At 32.5% G+C, this 15069-nt stretch overlaps 1 protein-coding gene across 1 annotated transcript; it reads left to right on the top strand.

The window, feature by feature from the left end:
• LOC108662815 ((-)-germacrene D synthase-like) lies at positions 5767 to 6436 on the top strand. Its single transcript, XM_018124405.1, has 2 exons — positions 5767 to 6057; positions 6364 to 6436. Exons 1-2 carry the CDS (start codon positions 5786 to 5788, stop codon positions 6434 to 6436), a joined length of 345 nt encoding a protein of 114 aa, XP_017979894.1. The 5' UTR covers positions 5767 to 5785.

Raw genomic sequence — 15069 nt, 5'->3', positions numbered from 1 at the left:
TAGCCTTGGGAGACTAAATCAAGGTAAGTCGGCTAAGCACAAAATGACAACACAAAACAATAACAAACTCGGAATAGCAAATATGGTTGTTAAGCCTTTAATAGAAGCAACAAAATGATAGCATTAATGTGCATATAGGGAAAATAAACGAACATGACTTAAAACGACACAAAAAAGTGTTGCACAACTAAACAAGACAACCAAAACAGCTTGACTGTCTATCGTTTCACCACAACTAATTAAAAGAAATAAAATAACATAATAACCAATGTTTAGACACTTTTAAACTTAACAAGGAAACAAATGATACCGTATGCAACTAAGCCTTCTTGAATATTCAGTCATTAGTTGATTCCCGCCATATTTATCTGCTATTGAATTTGTAGATAAAGGGTCATTTCTTCAACATTTTTGTGATGAAATCGAATTAGATTTGATTTGAATTTGAATGAATCAAAACATTTTTTTGTGGTTTGGATCAACTTTGCGAGCTCTATCCTTCTTTAAATCTGTAGTTCAAATCCTCAATAAACATGCATATCCATAGGTTCTACTATTTGGTAGGATGATGCTTATATAAGTAAATAAATTTTGAAAATTAATAATTTGAATAACAAGACGGAAACACCTATTTTTTTTATCATTTCCTATTTAATTTCCTCGTGCTAAAACATGACCAGTTTTATTCCCGCTGTTAATTGTTGATCACTATTTAATTATTATCCTTTCTCTGTTATGTAGTCGAAAGATTCTTCATTGCATTCCTATAAATACCTGTTTAATGTAAGAATGCTGTTTAATGTCGGCTTTAATTTATAAGGATTTGAACATGCTCTGAACCCGGACAGCCTTATTGCCTAAAGAGCCTTGTCTTGGCTTCCGACAGTATAATTAGTGGAGATCTTAAGACAGCTGTAACAAGATCTTAAGACAGCTTTAATTTGGAACTTGGAATACTAGTATTGGAATTTGGAATTTAGACAGTATAATATGATTTATGGCCAGGTATTGGAATTTGGAATTTGGTTCGGTCTGGACAAGCAGCGTGATTGGATAAATAAAATTGGAGACAATCTGGTGATTTAATGTGTATGATTTATGACCAGGTTTTGGAATTTGGAATTTGGCTCGGTCTGAGATCTTATGTTTTAGCCTAAATTTGAATAAAAATTAATGAAATAGTACATATGAGGTTCCATGACCATTATCTCGGGTATTTTTCTATGAACAAAAAATAAAAGAAATGACAATTGGCAATAAAAAAAATTATGACACATTGTTTTTGAAAACTTATTTCAACTGTATAAATGAAATATTTTTTCACTATTAATTTTTGTTCAAAAATTAATCAAAATAAACGTAGGATGGCAAAATTTAAAGCAATTTAAGGACGGTGGGAAGATTAAACCATAATATAGTGGCAAATTTGGTATATATCCCTATTTCTCTTTATTTCTTCTAAATATTCCATGAATCAAACAAAAGCTTTACCATTCTCATTTTAGATGATTCTTGTAGTCAAACGAGACATTAAAAGTGTTTGTTGGAGTTCAAGGAGACCCCAGCCGCCACAGGTAGCTAGCCAAACCTAGTATAAACAGAAATGGAGGGCTTAGAATTTCGTGATTAAATCATATTCAAGTAAAATTTTTGTCAGCTATAATTATAGAGCAGCCTTATTGCGATACTATGATAAGAGCCTTGTCTTGATTTCGGACGGTATAACTAGTGGAGATCTTAGACAGCTGTAATGAGGCTGCTACGGTTCGGACAGCTACGGTGTAACTAGTAATTTTCTCTGACGGAAGAGATTTTCTCGGACAGAAATTTGGCCCGGTCTGGACAAGGAGCGTGATTGGACAAATAAACTTGCAGATAATAAGGTGATTTAATGCATATTATTTGTTTTAAGGGTTCATTTCAAAAATACCCCTCATAAATAAGGTGATCTTGAAAATAGCTCTCGTTATAATTTTAACTATTTTTTGTCAAAAGAAATTAATTTTGGATAAAATTATCCTTAATAAAACCGACTCATATGTTTAGGTTCGCGCCTCAAACAGACTCATATCCTTTGAGCTTTATTCGCTAAACCATTCATCTTTAGAGCATTTCTTACCAGAAAGAAAAACTTTTAAGTATTTTGAGCATTTTGGAGTGGTTTTTGATACACGAAGAAAAACCTTTGAACATTTTGAGCATTTTAAGCATTTTGGAGTGATTTTTGATACATGAAGAAAAGCCTTTAAGCATTTTAAGCATTCTTCGCCAAGTAGGCATATTTGTTGATTATATTGTTAAATGGAATATGTTGTGTTGTTTAAAATTGTTGATTTTATAAAATGGAATTCAGTAGTTTTGGTTGTTTTTAAGTTTTACGTAATTAGTTTTTGGACATTGCGTAACTAGTTTTTAAGCATTGTGTGACTAATTTTTAAGTATTACGTGACTGGTTGATAGGCATTGCGTGACTAGTTAGTAAGGCATTGCGTGATTAATTAGTAAGGCATTGCGTAACTAGTTTTTAGGCATTGCCTAAAAATCAGTCACGTAATACCTAAAAGCCAAAGACGCAATAATTAACTCACACAATACTTAAAATCCATCTCACAATACTTAAAAATTAGTGATACAATATCCAAAAACCAGTAATTAAATAGCTAATAACTAATTGATTTGCTTACTCACAACTAGATTTAAGTTGCCAAAGTCATACAGTATTCTAATTTACAGATATGTCTAATCAATTTCAACTCCTTAACTTTGGGATTTTAATGAATATAAACCAATAAACTCAAGAACCTAGAACATATACTTCGATGTCATCTTTACTTTTTGGGATAGCGAGAAAGAGCTGGATGGCTAGATAGACAGTATTTGGCAAGAAAGAGAAATCAGGATTTAATTTTGAAATTTTTATCTGGATGACGGGGATAGAAAAAACTGAAGCTATTTTAATTTATCTGAAATTATTTAAAAAGCATTATTGTCCAGTCATACTAAAAATTGGCTAAAAATAATTAAAATTATAATAAATGATTTTTTTGAATTGGACTTATGAGAAAGATTATCTTTCACAATTTTTTTTTTAAAGGTCAAGATATTATTAATATAACAGGAAAGGAAGGAATCCCTGTGCAATAACCACCAGCAAACAGCAAAACAACAGAACAACTCAACCAAAGGATGAGAAAACACAACAGACGAATCCATCTTGGCCAAAATAGGAAAAAATAACAAGAAACAGCCTTGCGGAAAACAACCAAGAACTTGAACCAGAAGGCACAAGAAAAAATGCCCATCAACAAGGGAAACACGAAGAATCAATATTGTCAAACAACAAGGCACAGAAAAGCAGCAAAAATCATGATGAAATCAGAAACTATGCCGACCCCCTCCTTAGCCAAGCAATCAGCAATGCCATTACCAGACCTTGGTAAATGAAAAATCTCCCAATTGATCACTTTAGAACTGATGCTCTTAGTTTGAAACATAATGTTGCGAAAATGCCGAGGAACAGTCGATGGATCACGAATCCACTTAACCACATTCATTGAATTACTTTCAATAATAAGATTATGAGAACTCACCCATGTTAAAGCAGTAAAAAGGAGAAATGCTTCTCTGACAACGAGTAACTCAGACATATTTACATCTCCCCAACCTGTAGATTTAGAGAATTGCATCTTTATTCTACCTTCACTATCTCTAAGAACACCACTAATCCCAGTCTCACCGGGACAACTTTTAGAAGCTCCATCCATAGTGAATTTGAGTTGACCAAGAACTGGTGGTTTTCACAAAATATTTTCCTTAGTCAATTTCTTTGAATTATGATCAGGTTTTTTCCTTTTGGGCTTCCAGATATTCTTAAGTCCGTATTTAGTGCTTTATGGGGTTTTTTTTCTATAGTTTTATTTTATTGTAAGTATAAAATCCAAAGTTTTCTACTTTGACAATTACTAATAAAATTGCATACCTTTAAAAAAATTTTGATCGCTGATATTTTCTAGTCAAATCGAGTTAGAACCGGTTCGAATTTGAGTGACATTACAACAATATTGAGTTTTAATCACATCTCTTTAGGCGACATATTTTTTTATATAGTAAAATCTTAAAAAGTGCACCTATTTAATATTTAGCTTCGCTTTTTTCACATTTAGTAGTAATATAAAAAAGTGTAACCTTTGTTAGTGTATGCAATTTCTATGATTACATTTTATTCTTAATGAATCTAAAAATTTATATGGTCAAATCAGATTTACAAAAATGTTCTTGAAAACATAAAAAAAATATTCTTAAAAATATTTTTAACAACAGATTTTAAAAATACGCTGCATTAAATCAAATTTGTTGTAGTGTCGAATCAATTTTTCAAGTTTAGATCAAATGGGCTAGCTCTATCCATCTTTCAATCCCTAGTACAAATCTCCAATGATGTATGTTGCATATCCATCAAAATGATTTACACATGGGTTCTACTATTTGTTGGCATAATGCTTATATAAGTAAATAATTTAAAAATTAATTATTTGATTAACAAAACCGAAAGACATATTTTTTATCATTTCCTACTTTCCAATTGCTAAACAAGATCAGCTATTTCTGCTATTAGGTTATGAATAAATTCTTCATTGCATCTCTATAAATACCTGTAACCGGTCGAGTTACAATGCAATATTAATCATTTTAATATTATCATGGAAGCAAAAGGTATTGAACGGCGATCAGCAGGTAACCTTCCTACTGTTTGGAATGGTGAACTCGTCAAGTCCTTTACCACACCCTACTCAGTAAGTTTACTTTCATTAGATGCCCAAGCTTCATCACCTTGGAATTACTCTGTGTTTAACCTGCACCACTTTATTTTGGCTAACCTTGCGGTTCGAGAGCCATGGCACTCGTCTTGAGGAACTTAAGCAAGGTGGCAGGGATTTACTTGCTACCATGAAGGAACCACGTGACCAACTGGATCTGATCAACACACTGCAACGCTTAGGAGTGGCTTACCACTTTGAAAAGGATATCAAGGATATTCTTGCTAAACTTGTTGATGCTAACATTGCCACTGATCTTTACACTGTTGCCTTGCAATTTAGACTAATACGTCAAAATGGTTTCTTCATTAGTACAGGCTATTTGCGCAAAATGTTATCGTTATATTTAATTTATTTTTTTAATTTTTAGAATAGCATTTCATTAAAGGACATTGTATCTAATTTATGGTCATTTTTTTTTTATTTTTATTTGTGCAAGTAGTCGAATTTGAAAAGTTTGTCATTTCGTCATAGATAACGTTATCAAGCCCCATATTAAAACTTAAATATAATAATTGTCCCTTTCCTATCAACTAAGGTTTTGGAATAATTCGACACCTAACTTAACATGATATTAGAGCTCTAATTTCGAATCGTAAAAGATGTATTTTTCTCCCTTTAATATTGTTTCAAGTGTTTGGTTACAAACTAAACTTTGCAATACTTCTGTAATTTTTTTTGGTCGCAGGTTATTTCAACACTTGAGTCCACCTGCAAGCCTATTAAATATTCATATGAATTACATGTGAAGGAGCGTGTTAGAATTTAAATACAATAATCAAGTTCTTTTCTATTAATTTAACCTTTTAAAATAATTGATCATTCAATTTAACATGTCAGATTGACTAACAAGGCTCAAATGATCATGTTAACATCTTTTTTATTTTTAATTTTGCTCCTTATTTATTTATATATCATTTTTGACAAATCTGATTTATTTTGATTTATACGAAGCTTCGTACCTTGGGATGCCAGAAGAAGATGTTTTAGACGAGGCCCTGAATTTTAGTACAAAACATCTGTTAGTGTTAAGGAAGAAGATGGATGGAAATAAAGCTGAGCAAATACAACAATCACTGGAATATCCACTGCACTGGAGGATGCCCTGGACAGAAGCACGAGATTTCATTGCTATCTACCAATATGATGCTAAGATGAATTCGGTTTTGCTCGAGCTTGCCAAGTTGAACTTCAATATCATGCAATCTGTTTATCTGAAGGAGCTGCAGGAACTAGTGGAGTAAGATTTATTAAAATATAAATCTTAAAAAGAAAAAAATAAGAACTGTTAAGCTAAGATTGTTATCAGGATTTTAAATTACCATTACTTGATATCATTAATAAGTTAAATTACATTGGTAAGAAATCATATTTTTAAATTACTATTACTAGATATCATTAGTTAAATTAGATTGAAAATAAATAAGATTTTAAAATGTTATAGTTTTTTTTATGGGTAAAAATAACAATCTGATAGTTAGGAAATTTAATTTTCTCATCAACTTAAATCATTGAAATTGTTATTGTTTTACAATTGATTGGGCAGGTGGTGGGAGGACTTGAACTATAAGGAAAGGCTACCTTTTGCTCGGGATAGGCTACTTGAGTGTTATTTTTAGGGGTCAACAGCTCTTCCTAACAATACCCTTTATGATACTGTCACTATCTGTTTTTAGGGGTCCACGACTTGCACAAAAACATAGAGACGGGTATAGCCCACTACACCTAAGCAAGCCTCTTACATTCATATTATGAAACTCTTACCTTTTATGAAATGATGTTGTTTAAACTTAAGTAAATGTTGGACAGGTTTGAATGAATTATATGTTAATGTAATTTGAATGTTGGTTGAGTTTTTCCAACTATATTCACATGAACATCCTACTGTGATGTTGTTGGATTAATTGGTATCAATGGTTGAAAGTATGATTAGATAAGGAAGCCAAAGGAAAGTAATTTTTGCAAATAAGGCATGAAGGGTTGATCCCATGGCAAGGACGGGTCGATCCATAGAGGTTTTAAGCTTGATATAGCTATTGGAATAGCCAAGGATCAACCTCCATGGACAAGTAGATCGATCACCACAGCACAAGGTGCTTGTATGAGTGTTGTTGAGTTTTCACATGAGTGCACGGTATCGTAAACAAGTAATATAATAACAAGTAGAGTACTGTTCCCAATAAGGATTTGTTCCTAAAGTTTTACTAAGTACTAAAATTTTATAACAAATCAATCTTATTTAAATAACTGAAATTTTAAGAAAATTAATTAATACTAAATAAAAACAAACACTAAATTAACTAACAAAAATTAAAGTTACTTGAGAAAGACCACTAACTAAAGACCTAGGATTATGGTTTCATTTAACACTTTATCTGATACCAATTTCTCTTATTATTTACTTTCCTGGGTGGTTTTACTAACCTAAAATCCAATGCTATGTACAAGTCTCCATCTAGATGCTTGCACAAATATCTAACTTAATTAGTTAACTATATGTTTATAGGAATCAATTAAATTAAGTTCATTAAAATAGTGTCCTAATTTGACTATGTATGGCAATTGACATATGTCTACCCGCATCATGATCACCTAAGTGGCATGAGCATGCACAATTCAAATCTTAGTCAATCTAAAATCTCTCTGTCGAGTCTCAATTAGATTTACAAATTAGTTAATTGTTGATCAAGCAATTAAAAGCATTAAGAACATATTTGAATAAGCAAAACTATATCCATTCATGATAAATAAAAGAGAAACTAATATTCAAACTACATTTTAGAATCAACTATAATCCTCGAAAAACAAATTAGTTCATGATATCTAAGTAAAATATTATCCAAAGAAATTTTGCCATGAATTCAAGTCAAAGGAAATAAGAAAAACACAAAATAGAGAAAGAAAATAATGTTGAAGCTTTTTGATCTCAAATCTCTCTGAATTTCTCTTGTTCTCTTGCTTGATTCTTAGCTCCAATTCTCTAAACTAGTTGTTGCTGTTGTCTCTCTAAAATTCTCTAAAAAAGTCCCTTAAATAAGCACAAATTCACTTGATTTCCAAATTTCCTGTTAGACAATTATTTTTGGAAATAGGCTCTAGTGCCCCAGCTCTCAACATTTCTAACTTTGAAGTTTGCCACAAATTCCTTTCAGTGCCACGGCTCTCAAGTGTTCTATCTTTGTTTTACTTTCTTGGTGCAGTACTCTCTATTTGACACAGATTTTAACCACCTTCCAATTAAAACAAGGCAATGTGATAAACAGAAACGTTGTAGCCCTTCCTCTCAACTTTCTATTGGTTAAAGAATCATATCATTTGAAGTTCTTTAAAAAGAGTTATGGAAGAAATACTGCAACATATTCAGCAAATTCTGCACCTAATCATTTTGTACATTTCACTTCCATGAAGCTTTTTACAGTTGAGAACATTCAAAATAGAGAATAAATTAGTGATTTCTCAAATTAAGACTTTTGATATGAAAATGAGCTCAAATTACTCAAATTATAAATAATTCAACATGCATTAAACTAAATAAAGAAAAATATAAAAATTACCTAAAATTAACTTGAAAACACAAGGACTTAGCTATTTTTTTATTGTCAAAATGCGGCAAAATAACTCTATATCATATAGTTATTACACCCCAAACTTAATATTTTGCTAGTCCTTGAGCAAAAACTAAGAAAACAAAATAATATAATTGAAAACATCAAACTAACAAAATCGGATGCACCAATTCATTGACAACATTTAATTTCCTCATAAACTATCCATTGACAACATCTTATTTCCTCATCAACTATCTTATTTTTTCAATTCAAAGTAAAACATAAATATTATCTAAATTCACATTATATTCAAATGCAAGCTGATTTTTGGATAAGTTCTTATGTGTGTGTGTGTGTGTGTGAAGTCTCTTGCCATGAATCTCATGCACTTTGGATAAGTTTATGCTCATGCAAACTTCAAGCTAGTTTNTAAGTGAAGTGTGTGTGTGTGTGTGAAGTCTCTTGCCATGAATCTCATGCACTTTGGATAAGTTTATGCTCATGCAAACTTCAAGCTAGTTTAAAATTTCATAAGGTTGTTTTTCATCTCCCTCTCCACTAATGTAAGCTAATAATAAATTAAGGATCCTTAGAACTTTATTCAGCTTGTAGTGTATGGCTAGGGTTGAGCTAGAATATGGGATAATATATAACTTAAGTCACCCTAAACACATAATTGTTTTAAGACCTATATAGCCTCATTATTTTTCTTCACTAAGTACACCCTTTTTCTTTCAATTTCACTTTTCCTTCAACATACTATATATTTTTTTATTTCAACACCCCTAAACTTGGTTTTTTCATTAATAGTGGGATGAATACATTAAAAACCTTTTGCATGTTTCTCTACATTTCATCTTTTTCACTTTTCTTATCAAATAGTCTAAACATACATTTCCTAAAACAATATATATGCTTAGGAGTGAGGGTTGTAAAAATGAGAGAAATTTGTCAAAGGTTAAGCTAATTTTATTTATGGGTTAAATCAAAGAAAGGACAATTTAAGCTCAAAATGGCATACTAGGGATAAAGATGTAAAAAAGTTGGTTTAAAAGGCTCAATTAGTCCAAGGATGGCCTAAGTCATTTCCCTAACTAAGTATAGCGATATGATTTTTCCTCGAGGAAGAATTAAGCTATTTCTAAAACTCCAAACATATTTCTAAAATCTTAATTTACATAAACTTTCTCTAAAGAGACATGATATTTCAAGATAAGAGATGTAGTGCCCAAGTATGAAAATTTCATCCGATCATGATGCTAAGATAAGACTTCACATGACATTGAAACAATATTCATGATTACTAAGAGTAAAAGATTAACAAGATAATTAGTTATCATTATCGGATAGGTGAATTAATTTTATTGGTGCAATAATTTAGCTTTAATTTTTAAACAATTTCCTAAATTCACGTACTCCTAAATTATCATGCTAAACAACTTTTAACTTGAAAACATATAAATTTTACACATAAAAATTTTAAACCCCCCCCTCCCAACAAAAACGTAAAGTAAACATTGTCTCTAATGTTATGAAAAATAAGGAAGAGAAAATACTCCCTTAAATCGTGGTTGCACCCTACTGCTCATCCTCATTGTAGTACCCTGTATTTTTGTATGGTGACTAATAAAGTTTACAGATGCCAATTGAGGTTAACTACCGAGTTAAAAAGGGTAATTCAGAAGTGAACTTGTGAAATCTCGATCTTCATAGACACATAACTAGAAGTAGACGTGATAATGCGGACCAGAGGTAATTTCGCAATTTCTCTTGGTGAGCTCGTACGAGTGGGCTTTTTTTATGCTATTAAGGTCTAATTAGGCCTAAGGAATGAATGAATGATGTTTATGATGGTAAAATAAAGGAAGAAGATAAAAATAATGATAATTTCCACAGTAGGGGCAAAATTATCATTTTGTTTCTCGAGTCTAACTTTTTATTTTTTCATGTGCTTGAGTATTTCTAAACTATTATGGACCTTGCCCTAGTGTCAAAAGAGTAAAAGGTTGCACAAAGGATGGGAAGAAGACAACGTCACCATGTTAAGGGTATTTTGGTAATTTATGTGAGAAATGGATAAACTTTAGATATAAATATCCAAAGCTCTAGCAAATTTCCAGTAGCTTTCAACAATTCTTCTTCTTCCTCCCCTCTCTTCTCTCCATTTCATGTTTTCTTCATCTTCCATGGAAGCCTCCCATGGTAACCCTAAACCTTGTGTTTTCTACACCTTTTCATAGAGTTTTTCATACTCTCTCTTCTACACCTTAAAAGCCCTTAAAGGTCTTTCCTTGGTATATTTTCTCACTAGCTGGACGGGTGGAGAGAGAGAGGGAGATTGTCCACAATAGCTTGGAAGCTTTTGAAAAGGAATTCAACTACAGAAAAAGCACCAAGGTGAGTAATGAATTAGGTTTAATTTTCAAGTTGTTGATAATGGCTAACAATGGGGTTTGTGAGTGTTTTATCATTGAGGTTGTTTATTCACTCTTAGGGTGACTAGAGAAGTGTGAATAACTAGCCACTTAATGGCAATTGGAAGCTAGTTAGAAATAACTAGTAGAACTTGATTTGGGAAGAGCTTTTGGAATTATATTAAAGCCAATTTGGGTTGGTTGTGATGTTGTGTTTGTATAGGTTCCAACAAGGCCTCACATATCCATTTGGAGCATTAGTTGAGGTTAGAGTCAAGCAAAAGAATCAACAAGACCAGTGAGTGAACTTGCATCAAAGTGTTTTTGGGAAATACATATGTGTTGAGATGAAGCATTTAAATGATTTTAATTGGTTTTCATTAAATTATGCATGGGAACAAGCCCTTGATAAATGTTTTGATGTTGTGAAAATGTGAAATGTGTAAAAAGATGAATCCATATGCTCCTATATTATGTTGGTATGTATATATATGAATATGTATTGTGCATTGATGAATAATGTTGTGTGATAATGATGGCCCTACTATGTGTGATGTGGGAGTGCACATGAGCTGATGATGACCTGACTATGTGCGAGTAGGGAGTGCACATAAGCCGATGATGACCCGACTATGTGTGAGTAGGGAGTGCACATAAGCTGATGATGACCCGGCTATGTGTGAGTAGGGAGTGCGCATAAGCCAATGATGACCTAGCTATGTGCTAGTAGGGACTGCACATAAGCCGATGATGATGACCCGACTATGATGATGAATGAAGTGGGGTGGTGTACATGTTTATATATGTTTATATATGTATATGTGATAAGAAGTTTATGATTATAATATTTGATTGAAATGAATAATGAGAAACTTGATTATTGTCAATGTGTTCACTTTGATGTGCAATATGGTAGGAATGGATTTTGTGGCATGTGAAAATCCCTTAATTGTCATCTGCCCTGAATCTCGCTGCAGCGAGAAACTCTCGAGTGGTTGGGACACAAACCAGCCCTGTTTCTCGCTGCAGCGAAAAAGAATCTCGCTGCAGCGAAAATAAATCTCGTTGCAGCGAGAAACTCTCAGGTTCTAGTGCAGTTCTTTCACTTTTACGAAGATTTTGATCACTTTCCTATCATAACTAAGAAAAGTAGTAAACATAAAAGTTGTATCCCTTCCTCTTGTCTTTCTAATGGTACAAAAATCAAGTCAATTGGACTTCTGTAGTAGGAGATATACTTAAAAAACTGAAACATATGCAAACTAAGACTGTTTCTCGCTGTAACAAGAAACTTGCTGTCATGCTTGCTATCTTAGTTGATTTTGACATATTTTTCACCCATTTAACTTCATGGATTGATCATGGGTTTTTGAAACACTATGAGGTTATTAATCAAAGTTTGAAATGAGGGGTTTTTAGTAAGAAATTAAATCAATTGTATTGTTTTTGAAACAAGTGCATCATGATTTCCCAGTTCTCCTTATCGATTGCTTGTTCCCTTCTTATGTTCACTCACTGAGTTTTATACTCACATTTTTAAACTTCATGTTTTTAGATTTGAAGGAAGTTGGGACCTAGATTGAGTGTCCACGTGTGCTCGTCCTCTGGGTAGGTACTATGGCAACTCAGTAGTTGTACCTTCACTCACAGTCACTCCGCTGACGATCACGAGTCTGTTACTTGTGAACATGTATATGTAGTGTAATCCGTAAGGATCCATGTCATAAGTCAAATATGTATATTTGATTACTAATGCCACTATGAGTTGGCAAACGGGTTACATTATTTTGATATAATAAAATGGTAAGTATTGGGTCACTATAAAATGTTATTGAAATATTTATAATTGAGAATTGAAATATGTGGTTTTAGAAATGACGGTTGAGAATGATGATTGGGATTGCATAAAAAAAAAAGCTTTACTTAGGCTTAGTGGGCTATGCCCATTGGGCCCACGCCCAGGTCATGGCCCAAGATTTGAGCTATGACACTCATCATCCTCACTAAAATTGTCATCAGAGTCTGAATCCATAGGCAATGAAGGGAAAGTTGTGATATCTATCCCGACATGCTCTGTGTCATGAACTGCGCTCCTTCGCCAAAGTATGTGATAGTCTATGTGACACTTAAGTGGACACTTCCACACAAGTCACCTGATACTTGGTTATATCTTATCAAACATTAATAATAGTAACAAATCAGACTAAGAGAATCCACATCAAAATCAAAGGGCATATCGAATGCCATATATGCAACCACTAAGCCATAAAAAGAAAAAATGTTTTATTAATGTGAAAATAATTACAAAGAGACCAAGACACACCATCGTTGGTGTAAAACCCGACCCTATAAACACATGTCATGACATGCATGCACTGAGTAGCATGTTATTACGTTAGGAAAGCCCTTAAAAATAGACAAAACCCGATATTGTACCTAACGGTACACTTGAGTTGATTTAACCTCGAACCAGTTCAAATAGGAATCGTAGGATGAAATTTAATATTTTACAATCCAGGAATGACTAAAAATGATTGTTCAGAGTTCAAGAGTTCATTTAGGGAAAAATTGAAAAGTTTGATGTTTAGGGGTAAAATCGTCATTTTGCCACCTAAGATAATAATTTGATCATGGAGTGAAATTTTTGACCAAGATTAATTATTTGGAGTATAATTTAATGATAGGAAGTGAAAAATTTTAATTTCGGTAATTTTCAGAACATAAGGGTAAAACGATAATTTTGTCGTTCCAGGGTAAAAACAATAATTTTCACCACCCAAAACTTGTCAAATCATAAGATTTATTAATTTTTGGTATAAATAACTATGGTATATTAAGTGGTGAAAAATTTAAGTTTAAAAGATGAAATTTTAAAAACGGGCCAATGGGAAAGTGACACATGGTACTTTTTAATAATTTAATATAATTTTAATGAAAAGTCAGCCCAATTAAACCCCATATTAAGTGATGGCCAGCCATAAGGAGAGAACAAGAGAGAAAATAGAGAGGAAAGGAAGAAAAGGGAAAAACCAAAGGAAAACTAGAAAATTCAAAGGGGAAATCGCGTTTTTCGTCTGTTTACGCATCTAAAGGTAAGATTTTTCGACTTTAGCTTGATTTCTACCTTTCCTATGCCTTTATTTCCATTTAGCATGCTTGAGGAGAGAGATCAAAAAGTGAAACCAAGGGCTGGCCAAATTTCAAGGGGAAAGATTTTGAAATTTTTAGGTTTTGATTCTTAGTTAAATTAGTAGTTTTAGTTAGTTAAGTGTGTATAGAAATCAAATTGGGCAAGAAAGCATGAAATTCTTACAATACCCACCCTTGGCCGAATATGCATTGATGTACAATGATGATGAACTGATTTTTATTCTAAGAGAAATGAAGAGAAAATGATGAAAACTGGTTAAATGTGATAGAAAAACAAAGTGGAAAATTAACAGAGTAAATGTCCCATTTTTGACCGAATTTTCCCAGGAGGAAAGTGAGCTGATTTTGGTGATTTTAGAAGGTTATTGGCTGATATTTAATGGTTAGAAATGTTGGAGAGAAAATGGGACAATTTAGAGCTAAAATGAAGCGAGTTAGCAATTTAACAAGTAAAGTGCCAAAAATAGGTTAATACCGCGTTTAAGTCATTTTAGGCTATTGCATTTCATACCATGCATTAGTATAGGATTTAAGTCAATTATATAGTGATTTAGCATTAATGTGGTGAATTGGGTAAGTTTTGCAATTTGTTTAGGAGGAGAGCCTTTCGGTAAAGGCAAGGAAGTCGTACCTGATGAACAGTGATCGGGGGACCTAAAAAGCAATTAGTTTGTACAATCGGTGAGTAAACCTATTATTATTGTAAATTATCTAGAGTTTATTTTTAAATGCTCTTCATGGATTTTATGAAACGAAAATGAGATTAAAATGGGATTTGTGATGTTTTAGAAATAAATGTGACAAATAAAAATATATTGTGTTCATTATGAAATTGAGTAATTGAAGGCTACCAATTGTCTTGAAAAATATATTTTCCTATGAATGACTTTTGATATATGAGTATGTGTGGCTATATTTTATAATTGGATTGGGAATTTATGTAAGTTGTCTTTTACTATGCAGACTAGGTAAATAAATAAAAGTCACGTTATATTGTCGAAGTTTTATTAAAATTGGTGGGTTTAGTCAGTGCAGTGACGGGTTTCCATGCACTGCCTATTAAAGGGGCACGGTAAACCCAGTTATATAGTTACTCCGATAGTAGAGGCGAGGAGGGTAACTCTTGGGGTAGTGTTAGAG

The sequence above is a fragment of the Theobroma cacao genome, chromosome 7, assembly GCF_000208745.1.
Source record: "Theobroma cacao cultivar B97-61/B2 chromosome 7, Criollo_cocoa_genome_V2, whole genome shotgun sequence".
Lineage (NCBI taxonomy): Eukaryota > Viridiplantae > Streptophyta > Magnoliopsida > Malvales > Malvaceae > Theobroma > Theobroma cacao.
The sequence above is the reverse complement of the archived record's forward strand: the minus strand, read 5'-3'. Positions and strand labels throughout refer to the sequence as shown.